This window comes from Chelonoidis abingdonii, chromosome 18 (assembly GCF_003597395.2).
Source record: "Chelonoidis abingdonii isolate Lonesome George chromosome 18, CheloAbing_2.0, whole genome shotgun sequence".
In the NCBI taxonomy this organism is placed as follows: domain Eukaryota; kingdom Metazoa; phylum Chordata; order Testudines; family Testudinidae; genus Chelonoidis; species Chelonoidis abingdonii.
This window is the reverse complement of record NC_133786.1, coordinates 16,470,102-16,482,725: the sequence shown is the minus strand read 5'-3', so window position 1 is coordinate 16,482,725 and position 12,624 is coordinate 16,470,102. Positions and strand designations below refer to the sequence as shown.

The 12,624-nt window shown below is 44.0% G+C and overlaps 1 protein-coding gene across 3 annotated transcripts in view; it reads left to right on the top strand.

The window, feature by feature from the left end:
• ZBTB16 (zinc finger and BTB domain containing 16) overlaps positions 1–12,624 on the top strand; it is a 177,171-nt gene that overhangs the window by 72,655 nt on the left and 91,892 nt on the right. For all 3 annotated transcript variants that reach the window (XM_032796119.2, XM_032796120.2, XM_075073466.1), the window contains exon 3: positions 11,085–11,182. In XM_032796119.2, the coding sequence (XP_032652010.1) occupies positions 11,085–11,182 (98 nt within the window). The remainder of the gene's footprint in view (positions 1–11,084; positions 11,183–12,624) is intronic.

Here is a 12,624-nt window from a genome sequence, read left to right as displayed (position 1 = left end):
CCTGGCTTTTATTTCCAAAGCCAAAACATTCTTCAGTAATATCTGATGACCTGTAAACTTTAGCTCCAAGCTGGTTTGATATTTAAATATGCATTTTTAGTAAACCATAATTAAAGGGAAAACCACACTTAAAAAAAAACAAAAACCTTTTTGGAATGTGCTCCCACGAGGGCAGGTGCCTTCTGATGGTGAGGTCTTCTCAACAACTTCACTTTATTTACTTGGTTTGATCCTCCCCCGCAAGCAGCCTGGTGCATAGTGTTTAGTGTCAAGTATCAGAGGGGTAGCTGTGTTAATCTGGATCTGTAAAAGCAGCAAAGAATCCTGTGGCACCTTATAGACTAACAAACGTTTTGGAGCATGAGCTTTTGTGGGTGAATACCCACTTCGTCAGATGCATGTAGTGGTAATTTCCAGGGGCAGGTATATATATGCAGGCAAGCTAGGATAATGAGGTTAGTTTCCAATAGGGAGGATGAACCCTGTTGTAGCAGTTAAGGTGTTGAAAACCAAGGGAGGAGAAACTGTTTTGTAGGTTGGCAAGCCATCACAGTCTTTGTTTAATCCTTGAGCTGATGGTGTCAATTTGCAAGATGAACTGAACTTAGCAGTTTCTCTTTGAAGTCTGGTCCTGAAGTTCTTTTGCTGCCCCTGGAAATTTCCACTACATGCATCTGATGAAGTGGGTATTCACCCACGCAAGCTCATACTCCAAAACGTCTGTTAGTCTATAAGGTGCCACAGGATTCTTTGCTGCTTTTACAGTGTTTAGTGTGACTGAGGTTACATAGATGCTCTGTTGGTGGGGTGTATGTAGTTGTCATGGTCAGCAAGTGACCCACTTGTATTTGGGACAGACTTGGTAAATTTCCCCTTCTCTCTGTGCTAAAGGAAAAGCTACCTTGCAGCCCCTGTAAATGGATTGTATTGGCCGGAGTAGCACGATATTTCTGGTCTACTAATCTTCAGCAGGGTGTCCTGCTGTTGGGAGTTAAAACCCAGACCGTGGCACTGACACAGTTTGAAATGCATTAGACGGCTTTGGAAGGTATTGAACTAATAAAATGGTTACCCCTGGACACAGAAAAAGAGATTGTCCCCAGCAGGCCATGGACAGAGGGTGGGGAATGTTGGAAGACTGGAAAGGCCATGACGTTCTCTTGTCTTAGAGGTTCTCAGAAATGTAGTTCCTCTGGGACTTGGATGAACTCTGAGGGCTATAATATTTCAAGCACTAATAATTGAATCCAGTGGTGAGGCAGGAAAACAAACATTTACAAAGAACTGGAAGAAAGAAGCTTCTTTAAGTTTTCATAGCAACGTCATCCCCAGAATTCTCTAGCAGGAGACCAGGGAAGGCACAGCATGCCCCACCAATGAAAAGCCAGGTTAGAACTGTTATGTCACCAGACCAGACTCTCTCTGGCTGGCCATACGCTGAGCACATGATGTCTGTTCCAGCTACTTCTTAAGGCCTCTTTCAACCAACTTAACCCTGTTGTAGGTATTACATCCATATGACAGAATTGAGGTCAGATCTTTAGCTCCCTCTTCCTGCTGGTAAAGAGGGAGGGAAATGGAAGCTTTAATCCTGGAGTAGATCATGTAACGGAGTTTTGGGGCGGGGGGAGGAATCCTCATCCATGTCGCTCTGTTCTTCACTCCTTTGCAGCAAACCCTATTTCCAAGAGGAAATTTAATTGTACACCACCACTTGTTATGCCTCTGGACACATTCCAAGGCTGACGCATACTCTTGCATTGTAGCACAATCTCTTCCAAATCAAAAGAGTTGGATTTTGAGCCATTATAGTGTCCTAAATCTAGGATTTTAGCAGGAATTTATCATGTGGCCTTTGTTTCTCCAGCAGTTGCAGCAGAAAATTGTATACTTTGAGACGTGCTCATTTAAAGTTGCACAGTAAAGTAACTTTGCATGCTGTAAGTATTGACTAGCGATACTATATCGAAAAGCCTGGCGTGATTGTATGGAAAGAAAGACCTTTCCAGATTGCTGTTCGTTTTAATCCCAGAATATCCTTTTGTTTAGTTTAATTTGTTTATAAGGACATCTCAGGACAAACAGAATAGTTGGAATTTAATTTCAGCATCAAGCTGTCGTCATAAAGTTCAGTCTATCTTTCTGTACCCGAATTTGGACAATATCGGTGAGGAGAGATCTATTTTAATGTTCTTAACACCCTCCCCCCTCCATTTAAAGGTACAACTTCAGTAAAAGTGCAGAAACATGTATTGATCTCCTCTCTCAGATCTTAACAGCCTGAGCGGCTGTAATGCCTTGCTTACATCTGCCAGGTTTTCGTGCAGTTTTGCAACATCTCCTTAATCCGGTGAGCATAAATAGAACATTTCAATCATATTTTGCTACCAGGAACCTAGAAGATAAAGCGCTTTTAAGACCTTGTTGAAAGAGACTGTATAAGATTGTGCACGATAAGATCGTCCTATAAGTAGACACCAAATGAGAAAACTTTTGTGCTCAGGTGAAATTTGTCGATAAAGATATTTCAAATAAATTACTTAGCGAGAACTCGAGCATTTTAAAACAACGTGCAGGTTACGTAACGGCCGGAAATATGAAAGCTGAAGTTTGATTGCCATGTAGATTTCTATGTAAGCTGTTGCACTCGTAAGATTAATGTGTTCTTTTGTCGTTTCTGACACCCTGTTCTAACACGTTTTCTGGTGGGAGAGGATCGGAGGGCAGGGAGGGAAAAATCTTATCTGCAAGCACTTTACTGGGATTGTGGTTAGCTTCAAATGCTATTGTCTGTCCTTACCGTTACAAGAACCAGAAGGAATTGCTCTACTCCAGAGCCTGACTAACGTCCAGCCCGACTTGCAGACTGTGTACATACAATGGAACTGGTGTGTTTTTTAATACGATTGTGTAATGCAGGAAACAACGTTTTTTGTTTTGTTTTTTTTTAGTTCACCCTCCCTGCCCCCGTTTCTCCAAGTCTAACTTTATATAGCACCATTCCACCCAAAGAATGTGATAGATTCTGGGGTAGATCCCAAGATGTGTAAACTTAGCTCCAGTCTAGTCAGTGGGGTCCCCTCGGGTAAAGCCCTGAGCTCTTTCATTTCCCACTGATTGCACTGGGAGCGAGGGTAGGCAGTATCTTGGAGGGTCCGGCCCTTTGCGAAAGGGACACGTCCATAGAGCGTGAAGTCCAAGCCCCCTCAAAGGGGGAAGGCAGCAGCGGTTGATTAAGGCAGGAAGTGAAAAAGACTGCTGCTAATGGAAACTCAGTGGGCTTTAAAGTAGGTAGAAGGTGGTAACCCCAATATTCTGGTTGGAAGCCAGTTTGGTAACATCCTGACTCAAGAGGGGCCTTTATACATATAACAGGTGTCCCCCAGTACTGTGCTGTGGCATTGGTTCAGTGCTGACTCTAAGAGGAGGGGGCCCTCTACCCCAGCACACTCCCTGCATCACCTTGATGTTTACTGAGAGATCTTGACTTGGCCCATCCATGTTAGCTGGAGCTTTGACAGGGCTCCAGCAGAAGGCAACGTGGCTGCAAGCATCTGCTTTTCTGGCAGTCTCGGGATTCCTCACATTCAAGTATTTTTCGTTTGCTGTTGTCCAAACTGTCTTTAAAACCTCAGGAACACTGTGTTCTGGTCCCTGTACAGAAATCGCGATCAAACACATCATTTATCACTTGAGGGTAGGATACTGTTCAGTGTAGTAAAAATGCCCTCCTGGCATGCCTTATTCACCACATCCTTACAATGCATCAACACAAATGGATCTAAGCCATGCACCTGGTTCTGTGGTGGGGAAAGGGTTAAAAGAAGTTTATCCAATGAACACCTGTATTTCCTCTCCTTAACTTGTCTAGTTATTGTTTGTGCTTTATTGTTTTAAATCTGATTGAAATTTCTTGCCTTTTATTGATATATTTACTTTATGAAGAGCATCAAATGCTGTATTAAACAAGTAAATTGTGCTGTAAACGCCTTTGGAAATGTTTATTAATTAATAATTGACTAATCATGGAGCAATAAGCTCTATTGCTAGCAAGCATAATATGTGGCAATACCAGCAGAGCATTAACATCTTGTCAAATAGCTCTGTGTAATACAAATTTGTACCAAAAAAAAAGAAGAGAAAAACCTGATGGTGTGTTTCGCATCTTTTAGTGGGTAGGAAGGGGGTATGGCTGGCTTGCAGGCTCCAGATGCTCATGACGTGTATCCACTGCTTTTCTCTCTACCGATATATCCATATTCCCCATATACACGCACCACCTTGTCCCACACATTGGCCCAACCAGCCTTGCTCCCAATGGGCCTGGCTTAACTCTTGGTATCTCTGGTCAGGTTAATACTTTTGTTTTCTGTCAAGGCACCATGTGTTTTGCTCCATTTATCTTGACATTTCAGTCTAGAAATCAGAGAGGAAAAGTTTTTGTTGGCCAAAAAACAAAGGTGGTTTTTTTGGTTTTCGGTTTCTTTAAGATAAGTGGATTGTTGGCAACTTGACAAATATTCCCCTTCGTTCTGCAGTAAAGATGCCCTAGCTTGTGTGTTAAAGACTTGTGTATCCACTATGGTATAATACCTAGCTCTTACATAGTGTTTTTCACCTGCAGATCTCAAAGCATGTACAAAGGAGGTCAGTACCATTATCCCCATTTTACAGATGGGGAAACTGAGTTACAGAGGAAGTGATTTTCTCAATGTCACCCAACAATCCTATGGCAGAGCTGGGAATTGAACCCAACTCTCCATATCCCAATCCAGAGCTCTGTTAGGAAAGGCAGCAGCAAGACTTGTTGGGACTGAAATCAATGGGAGTTTGGCCATTGACTCCAAGATGAGTTAACCATTGTGCCTCTGAAAGACAATAATGGAGGTGGTGGGTTTATGTGAATGGCAGTAAGGACCATGGGATTCAAAAGGATATTATAACATTGGAGTGCTGCTTGACCGAGTAATGACAAGATGAGTGCAAGAATGTGTGTTTGTGTTTTCAGGGTTTCTCTCTCCTTGGGAGAGATCTAAATTGGACACAATGTTTTTGTTTCAAGCTCCTTACAGTCTGAGCACAGGCTATCTTTAGGCATTCCCCTGAAAGCAGCATTTGCACTGTGTGTGTGTCTACTGTGCCTTCTTACCACCCGCCGTGTGAGGGGTTTGGGTAGAGTCTCATACAGCTGTGGGGCACGAGAAATGGCAGGATACAATTGGCGCATGTGCGTCTGGGAGACACTTTGGAGCTCTAGATAAGGGGAGGGTCTGGAGGAGGGGTGGCAGTTTGTAGTAATGGTTTGTTTGCCATGTGGAATTGCCCGTACTTGGAGGTTTCGTGGTTTGTCGCCATCTGTATATGGGTTGTAGGGAAGGCTGGGATTCATGTGCCTTCCCTCCCCAGCAGCCGGGGTTAGTCATTGTCCTTAAAATTGCCTGGTAGTAACACCGTGCAGTAATCATACAGCAAAGATTAGTGCCTAACAGTGTTTTATGGTCTCAGATTAGATTACTGATTTTTAAAGAGACACACTAGATTTTTTTTTTCTCATTTTATTTCTCCTCTTACCACGACAGAATGGAGTTAGTTGTTTTGGTGCCTTACTTGTGCTTTTCCAGACATGAAAAACATGGTTGATAATCACCACATCCCTGTAAAATGTTTTTTACCTGGAAATTAATGATAAATCCTTATTGTCGCACCAGTTTAACTTAACGTTTATCTGGCAATTTTTGTTTAAATGACTAAAGTTTGTATAAATGAACACTAAAGAAGAAGGTTACTTTGTGATATTGCTAATGGTCTGAAGATGTGTTGTCTCAACCTTTAAAACCTGATGCAGTCTGGGGCCACTATCTTCCCTGAGCGCAGCTTGCTTTATGCTCTTTGGAAACAATGGCCATTTTGAAAAAGGGCCACCTAACTAAGAGGCTCCTGTGAATTCAGTCCCAATTGGAATAAAAGATGGTAGACATCTGGGAAAAGGGCCGTTCTTCATTGACTTCTATGGAGAAGAACGTTTGTGAGCCTAGTTCAAAAAACTTGTCAACTAGAACAGCCTCCCAAAAAAATGACTATTCATTCTAAAATGAAGATCGTCAAATGCAGCCAATGCACATGATTTTAGTATGTTTTTAATGTTGAGAAGTTTGAAGAGTTTGTGTTTATTCTCAAGATCATTTGGGACAAAACAATGTACTGATACAGGGTGCTAAATTCCTTAAAGGGGAACTATTTTAAATATTTTTCACTCAAAAGTAAATTGGCTAATTAGTTTATTTTCCTGTTGATCCTGTTCTAAAGAGAACTTCTCTAAAGAGTCCTTTAGTATCCAGGCTCAAATACCAGCAGAACCAAACATTATTTGATCAAGAATTAACACCTCTCGACAAAGCCATATTTTTACACATTACATTGTCCCCATCACAAAGATAATTTATAATGGGTTTGCTCCATTATCAGCCTCTCATCAGAATCAAGAGAGGCTAACTGGTCACAGCTTTATTTTTACTTGCTGTTCAACTTAATTGTAATGGCACAAGCTGTTTCAATGGTTGCCAGTTGCCAAGGAAACTGGTAATAGGGTATGGAATCTTCCTCCATTAGGGCTTCTGAATTCAGATTGGTGAATATGGCAAAAACCAAAAAGCCATTCCTATAACATTTAACCTAATGAGTTGATGGCTCTCTTTCCAGTCCCTGGAAGTTTTTAACATAAAGGCTGAGGGCTGAATTGAGTCTCTGAACTTACAGTATCATCTTCCGGTCTGCCCAGGTTAAGCTGCATATTGGGGAGGGCAGCTTGCATGGCAGGTGCCTCTGGCATGTCAGTTCTGTTGGTAGACATGGGATTCTTGTCTCTAGAAATGGTGATCAGTTACTCTTTCACCAGCACAAAATTAACTTCAGTTTACTTTTAGTTTAAAGTGTGCTGGAAGATTTAGCCAAAGGATGACTGGAGGAAAGTTGAACTTCATCCTCAGTAAAGATAACCGTTGTCCATAATGAAGTATCAGAGGGGTAGCCACGTTAGTCTGTATCCACAAAAACAGTGAGGAGTCTGGTGGCACTTTAGAGATTAACAGATTTATTTGGGCATAAGCTGAAGAAATGGTATTTTACCCACGAAAGCTTAGGCCCAAATAAATCTGTTAATCTTTAAGGTGCCACCAGACTCCTAATTGTCCATAATTTGTGGCTTGGTACTAGGGTCCAGCCATTAGTTTAAGGGTCTTCTGATGCTGGATGGCTAAGAAAAGTGTCAATGGATCCCTGCTTTCAGGGATACGTATACCCTGCCCAGTTCTGCACAGAACTGTTTCATAGAATCCAAGGACTGAAAGGAACCTCGAGAGATCATCTAGTCCAATCCCTTGCACTCGTGGCAAGACTAAATATTATCTAGAGTTTGTAGTTTATATTTGGCACCAATGCAGTAAAACATGTTTGTCTTGTAACAAAGTGATGATAAATAGTGGATGTGATTAGAAGGCTGATGAAAACATCAGCAAAAACTTTTTTTATAGGATCTCATTTTGAAACCTGCATGTGTTTTTGTTAGACTTTTCTACTTCCATCTGTATGAAAAGATTACAATAAATTGGTGTGCATCTCTCTTAGGAAAATGTAGCAAACTTGGCTTGGTAGTTTTTCAATGCTTGTGTCAACTACAAAGCACGGGTTGCTTCTAAGCAATACATTTATCATTGACACTCTGAAGTAGACATAGAAAAGAGTTCATTTACCATGTTTTCTGTTTAATGTTTCTGAGTTTAATTGGCTCAACAGTAGATGATCGTGAGTTAACTTTGGAACTTTGCCTTGCAATGTCAATGTGCGTGAGACTTTGGATTTGAGCAATAATTGGCCTTACAAGAGGGTGGAGGAACAGATGGATTGGGGGTGAGTGAACAACAGAAAACTGCGCTTGAAAGAATTCTGTGGCTATAGCAGCATGAGATGAGGAGTGGAAAGAAGGCTCCTGTTTGCTAGGATACTTAGAGTCTCTTCTCAGGGTCATGATTGTCCATAGACTTCTGAGTTTAGTGCATTCGTGTGCTGCCAGGGAGCATGTGCCTTTGACATATCACTTGCATTTTAATGATTACTTAATTTTTTTCTGGCTTGGGCAACGCTGCTGTCCAGATCTTCACAAGCAGTGTCCGCTAAATATTCAGGGCCGCCCAGAGGGGGAGACAAGTGGGGCAATTTGCCCCAGGCCACACGGGGCCCCCATGAGAATATAGTATTCTATAATATTGCAACTTTTTTCATGGAAGGGGCCCCTGAAATTGCTTTGCCCCAGGCCTCCTGAATCCTCTGAGCGGCCCTGTAAATATTACTTAATCTAGTAGAATGCACTGGGACCTATTGAATTGCTCTTGAATGGGGTCGTTGCTTTATGAAGAAGAATGAACGTCCTTCCAGCAAGGAATGGTTTGGGTTCTGAGCTGGATCGTGCTTTCTTCTCTGCCTTGATGCACTACCCATTTCCCCAGACTCTTCAATCTGAGCTCAACAGGGGGAATCCAATTAAGTGAAATATATGTAAGGATTTTAGTGCCCTAAATATTCCCTACTTTTTCCCCTGTAATGCCCACCTTTCTATTCAGATTCTGAGCAAGGAGTGAAGGAGAGCCTTGTTTAGTGCCACTTGTCATTAAACCTGTTGACTACATTTAAGCAAATTTGAATGGTAAAAATACTAAAAAGAAACTCTGCATCGTGCATCTGCTGCTTCATTCTGGGAACAGACATAGCTTTGTTCTCTTTCGGGGGTGAACTTGCAACAGACGTAGCACCCTCTCTTTGCTCCTACTGAGATAATAGGAGTTAAGGATGCCCATCTTGGGACCAAGGATTCTGTCCCATCTGTACTGCTCTTGGGAGAAGCATTAGTGAGAGAGGTTTGATGATTTTATTCTTTCCATCCTCCTCTTTCCCTTTGGTACTTAGCCTGGAGATTTGTGGAGTGTCCTTAGTGCTCAGTATTTAGCTGGAAGAGTGAGTTGTGGTTCCACTTCATCAGCACTCCAAACATCCAGCAACATCTGGGTGGCATTTCTCAGCAGGGACCTTGCAGCCTATCTCTTGTCCCCCAACATGGACTCCGCTACTGCCGTAGCGAGCAGTATTAGGGCAATGGAGTTCCTGCTGTTTGTTTTCCAGAGTGACCACTGTTCTAATCTGCTTCTGAGCTCTGCTGCTTCAGCTAGTGCTAGTCTGTTGCTGCCCTTGTTCCAGTTGGTGTGAGATGCATGAACACACATAATCGATGTACGTATCATAACGTTTTCCCCTCAATGGAAAGGATAGCACTGATGATCTTCTTGAAGTATTTGTAGGGATGGGCGCATCTCTAGCTTTTAATCTCTTCAGGGTTGCCAGGTGTCCAGTTTTCAACCAGAACACCCAGTCGAAAAGCGACCCTGGCATTAAAAGTCCAGGTGGCATGGGGTTGGAAGGCTCCCCACTTGGCTCCACACAGCTCCCAGGAAGCAGTGACATGTCTCTGCAGGCCCTAGGCATAAGGGCGGCCATAGGGCCTCCATGAACTGCCCCAGCGCTTCCCTGAGCACTGGCTCCGCAGCTCCCATTGGCCAGGAATCACTGCCAATGGGAACTGTGGGGGAGGTGCCTGTGGGTAAGGGCGGTGCACACACCACAAAGCTGCCTGGCTGCCCCTATGCCTAGGAGCCGAGGGACATGTTACTACTTCCAGGAGCTCCCTAAAGTAAGTGCAGTACGGAGCCTGTCCTCACGCCCCCATCCTCGTGCCATAACCCCCTGCCTCAGTTCTGAGCCCCCTCCTGCACCCCAAGCCTGTCATCCTCTGCCCCACCTCAGAGCTCGCACTCCAACCTGGACCCCTTCCCCCCACACCCAAATCTCCTGCCCCAGCCCGGAAGCCCCCCCCATACATGCTGAACCCCTCATTTCTGGTCCCATTAGCTCTCTTCTGCACCCCAACCCCTGCCCCAGCCTGGTAAAAATAAGCAAGTGAATGAGGGCAGGGGGGAGGAGGGATGGAGTGAGCAGAGTCTCAGAGAAGGAACAGGGCCTTGGGGAAGGGGTGGGGTAGGGGATGAGGCAAGGGTGTTCGGCTTTGTGCGATTAGAAAGTTGGCAATCCTACTAAGAGTTCTGATCCCTTTATTACCAAAGGGACTTGAAGTCTCTCTCGAAATTTCACAAGAGTAATCTTTCTCATTAAGCTTTAATTACTGCATGGTGTCGCTGGGGTTTGCTTGCAGAGTTTCTGTTTCTGGACAAAGGCAGGTAGGATAGGTGCTTTGTAAACAAACCGGTTAGGGCAGTGGTCCCCAACCTTTTCGTCTGGTGGGTGCCAGACGAAAGACCATGGTGGCCGTCAGCATCCGCCGAAATGCCACTGAATTTTGGCGGCATTTTGGTGGTGCCACCTCTCGATGATGCCGCTTGCCACTGACAAGCAACGTCATCAAGCGGCGTCATCGAGAGGCATCGCCGCCGAAATGCTGCTGAATTTTGGTGGCATTTCGGCGGATGCTCGACCTCCGGCCAGGACGTGGGCGCATTTAGATGCCCCTTCAGGCGCCATAGTGCCTGCGGTCACCGTGTTGGCGACCCCTGAGTTAGGGCAAGGATCCTACAGGATCCTTCTTCCTAACATGCAAGACCTGAAACTTTCTGAACTTCACCAAATCAGGCTTTGGGGAGAAGATTCAAGCAGACTTCTCACATGCTCCCCAGTTAAAGCAGCTCTCTTTTTTCCCTTTGCTCAAAGGACACCCAAGAAATGACTTCCCTTCTAGCAGCCTCTGTAGCTGAGTAGGCCTCGATCTTTGAATATTCTGGGTGAGCCTCCTCATTGCTGCTGGCCAGCAGAAGTCTCATTTTTACTTGTGTCCCTACGGCTGTCTAGATTTATATAGAAGAAGTGTCTGTGATTTGCGTTCCTGCCGAGCTAATGAGAAAATTCATGGGTAATGTGTAGATTTCATGAAATATTCAAAAGGTCTCAGTGTTAACATTTTAAATAAAAACTTTTTCCCTTCCCCCCCAAACAAGCAAGAGGACTAATCCGTCTCTGTTTTTCCTTAGGAAGCTGCACAGTGGTATGAAGACTTATGGATGTGAGTTGTGTGGGAAACGATTCTTGGATAGCTTGCGGCTCCGAATGCACTTACTGGCTCACTCAGGTAGGTTTAGAGACATTGATGCTCCATGAGACGAATGCTGCTTCTGTCATACTAACCCAAATTCATTGAAAGTCCCAGACAAACTTTAAGACTGTGCATGTGTGTAGGGTGGGGGTGGGTATTTTAACCATTTTAGAATGGTAAATTATGAATATATTCCCTTTTTTTTTTTGTTTTCAGCTCTTTAACTGGGGAAATATTTGCAGGTCCTCAGCAGTCTGGCATAACAAACTTGGACTACTACATGACTGAGTGCTATTCGATTGCCTCCATCCACTTCGGCCATCATATTGGAGTGGTTTTCCTCCGTGTGTGTGTGAATACTGTATTTGCCACTTACAGGCACCCACTACAGTTTCATTAGCAAAACTGTTGCAGAATTAGGCACTCCGTCTAATGAATCTAACTATTGGGTTCAAATTATGCAAGCCCTTTAATTAAATGGATATAGAAAGGTTGGTATGCTAAACTAGTGAGAAGACGTTGTGTTTTGCAAGTTAATTTAGTTTGAAATTCCTATTGGGCATACAACCCCGTATGCAATTAGTTTTTGTATTTAAAAAAAAAAATGCAAGCAGCCACTGGATCCATTTGCTCAAAGGTAAAGTGTATGTACAAATCCATGTCGCATTCATTCAAGGGTAAATCACTTAGGGTATGTTCACACTGCTCACTAAGCCTGGGCACGCACTCAGATTTGCACTCAAGCCCCACACTTCCATCCACACACACACATTAGTCTGAGTCGGGTCAGCAAACACTCAGGACTGAGGCCCTGCAATACTGCTAGGGAGTTGGGTCAGAGCCCACGTCCCACTGTGATTCGGGTCCAAGCTGTCATTTTGCAGGTCTGGACGCAGGTCAAGTTGCAGTCCTGAGTCAGAAGGTCTCTGTAGTGCGGTATGGATATATTAGTACAGCTCTGAGACCTGGCTCCAGCAATCGTAAAGCCAAGTTTACAGACGCACAAGTGCAGGCTTGGAAACACCGAGTCCACCAGCCAGGTCCTGCAGACCTAGGCTTAGTGTGCAAGATAGACATAACTGCAACGCTACTAAAAAGCCCATCCCTGCAGCAGTGAGTCTGAGCCTGTGTCAACTGACTCAAGCTCACAGGGCTTGTGATAGGGAGCTAAAAATAGCAGTGTAGACATTGCTGCTCAGGCTGGAGCCTGGGCTCTGAAACCCAATGAGGGAGAGGGTCTTTGCCAGAGTGTGAACACCTATATTGCTATTTTTAGTCGTGTAATGCAAGTAACTGGGCTTTGAGATGCTGCTCTGGGTATTTTTTGCAGTGTCGACACACCCTAAGGGTCCACATGAGTTTACAAGGCTGCACATTTGGAGTAATTTTGGAAGGATGCTAGCATCATTGTAGAACTTTCTGCCACATGGTCTGTAGGAATAAGCACAGGGTGGGGAATGAGAAGGCTGTGAGTTCTA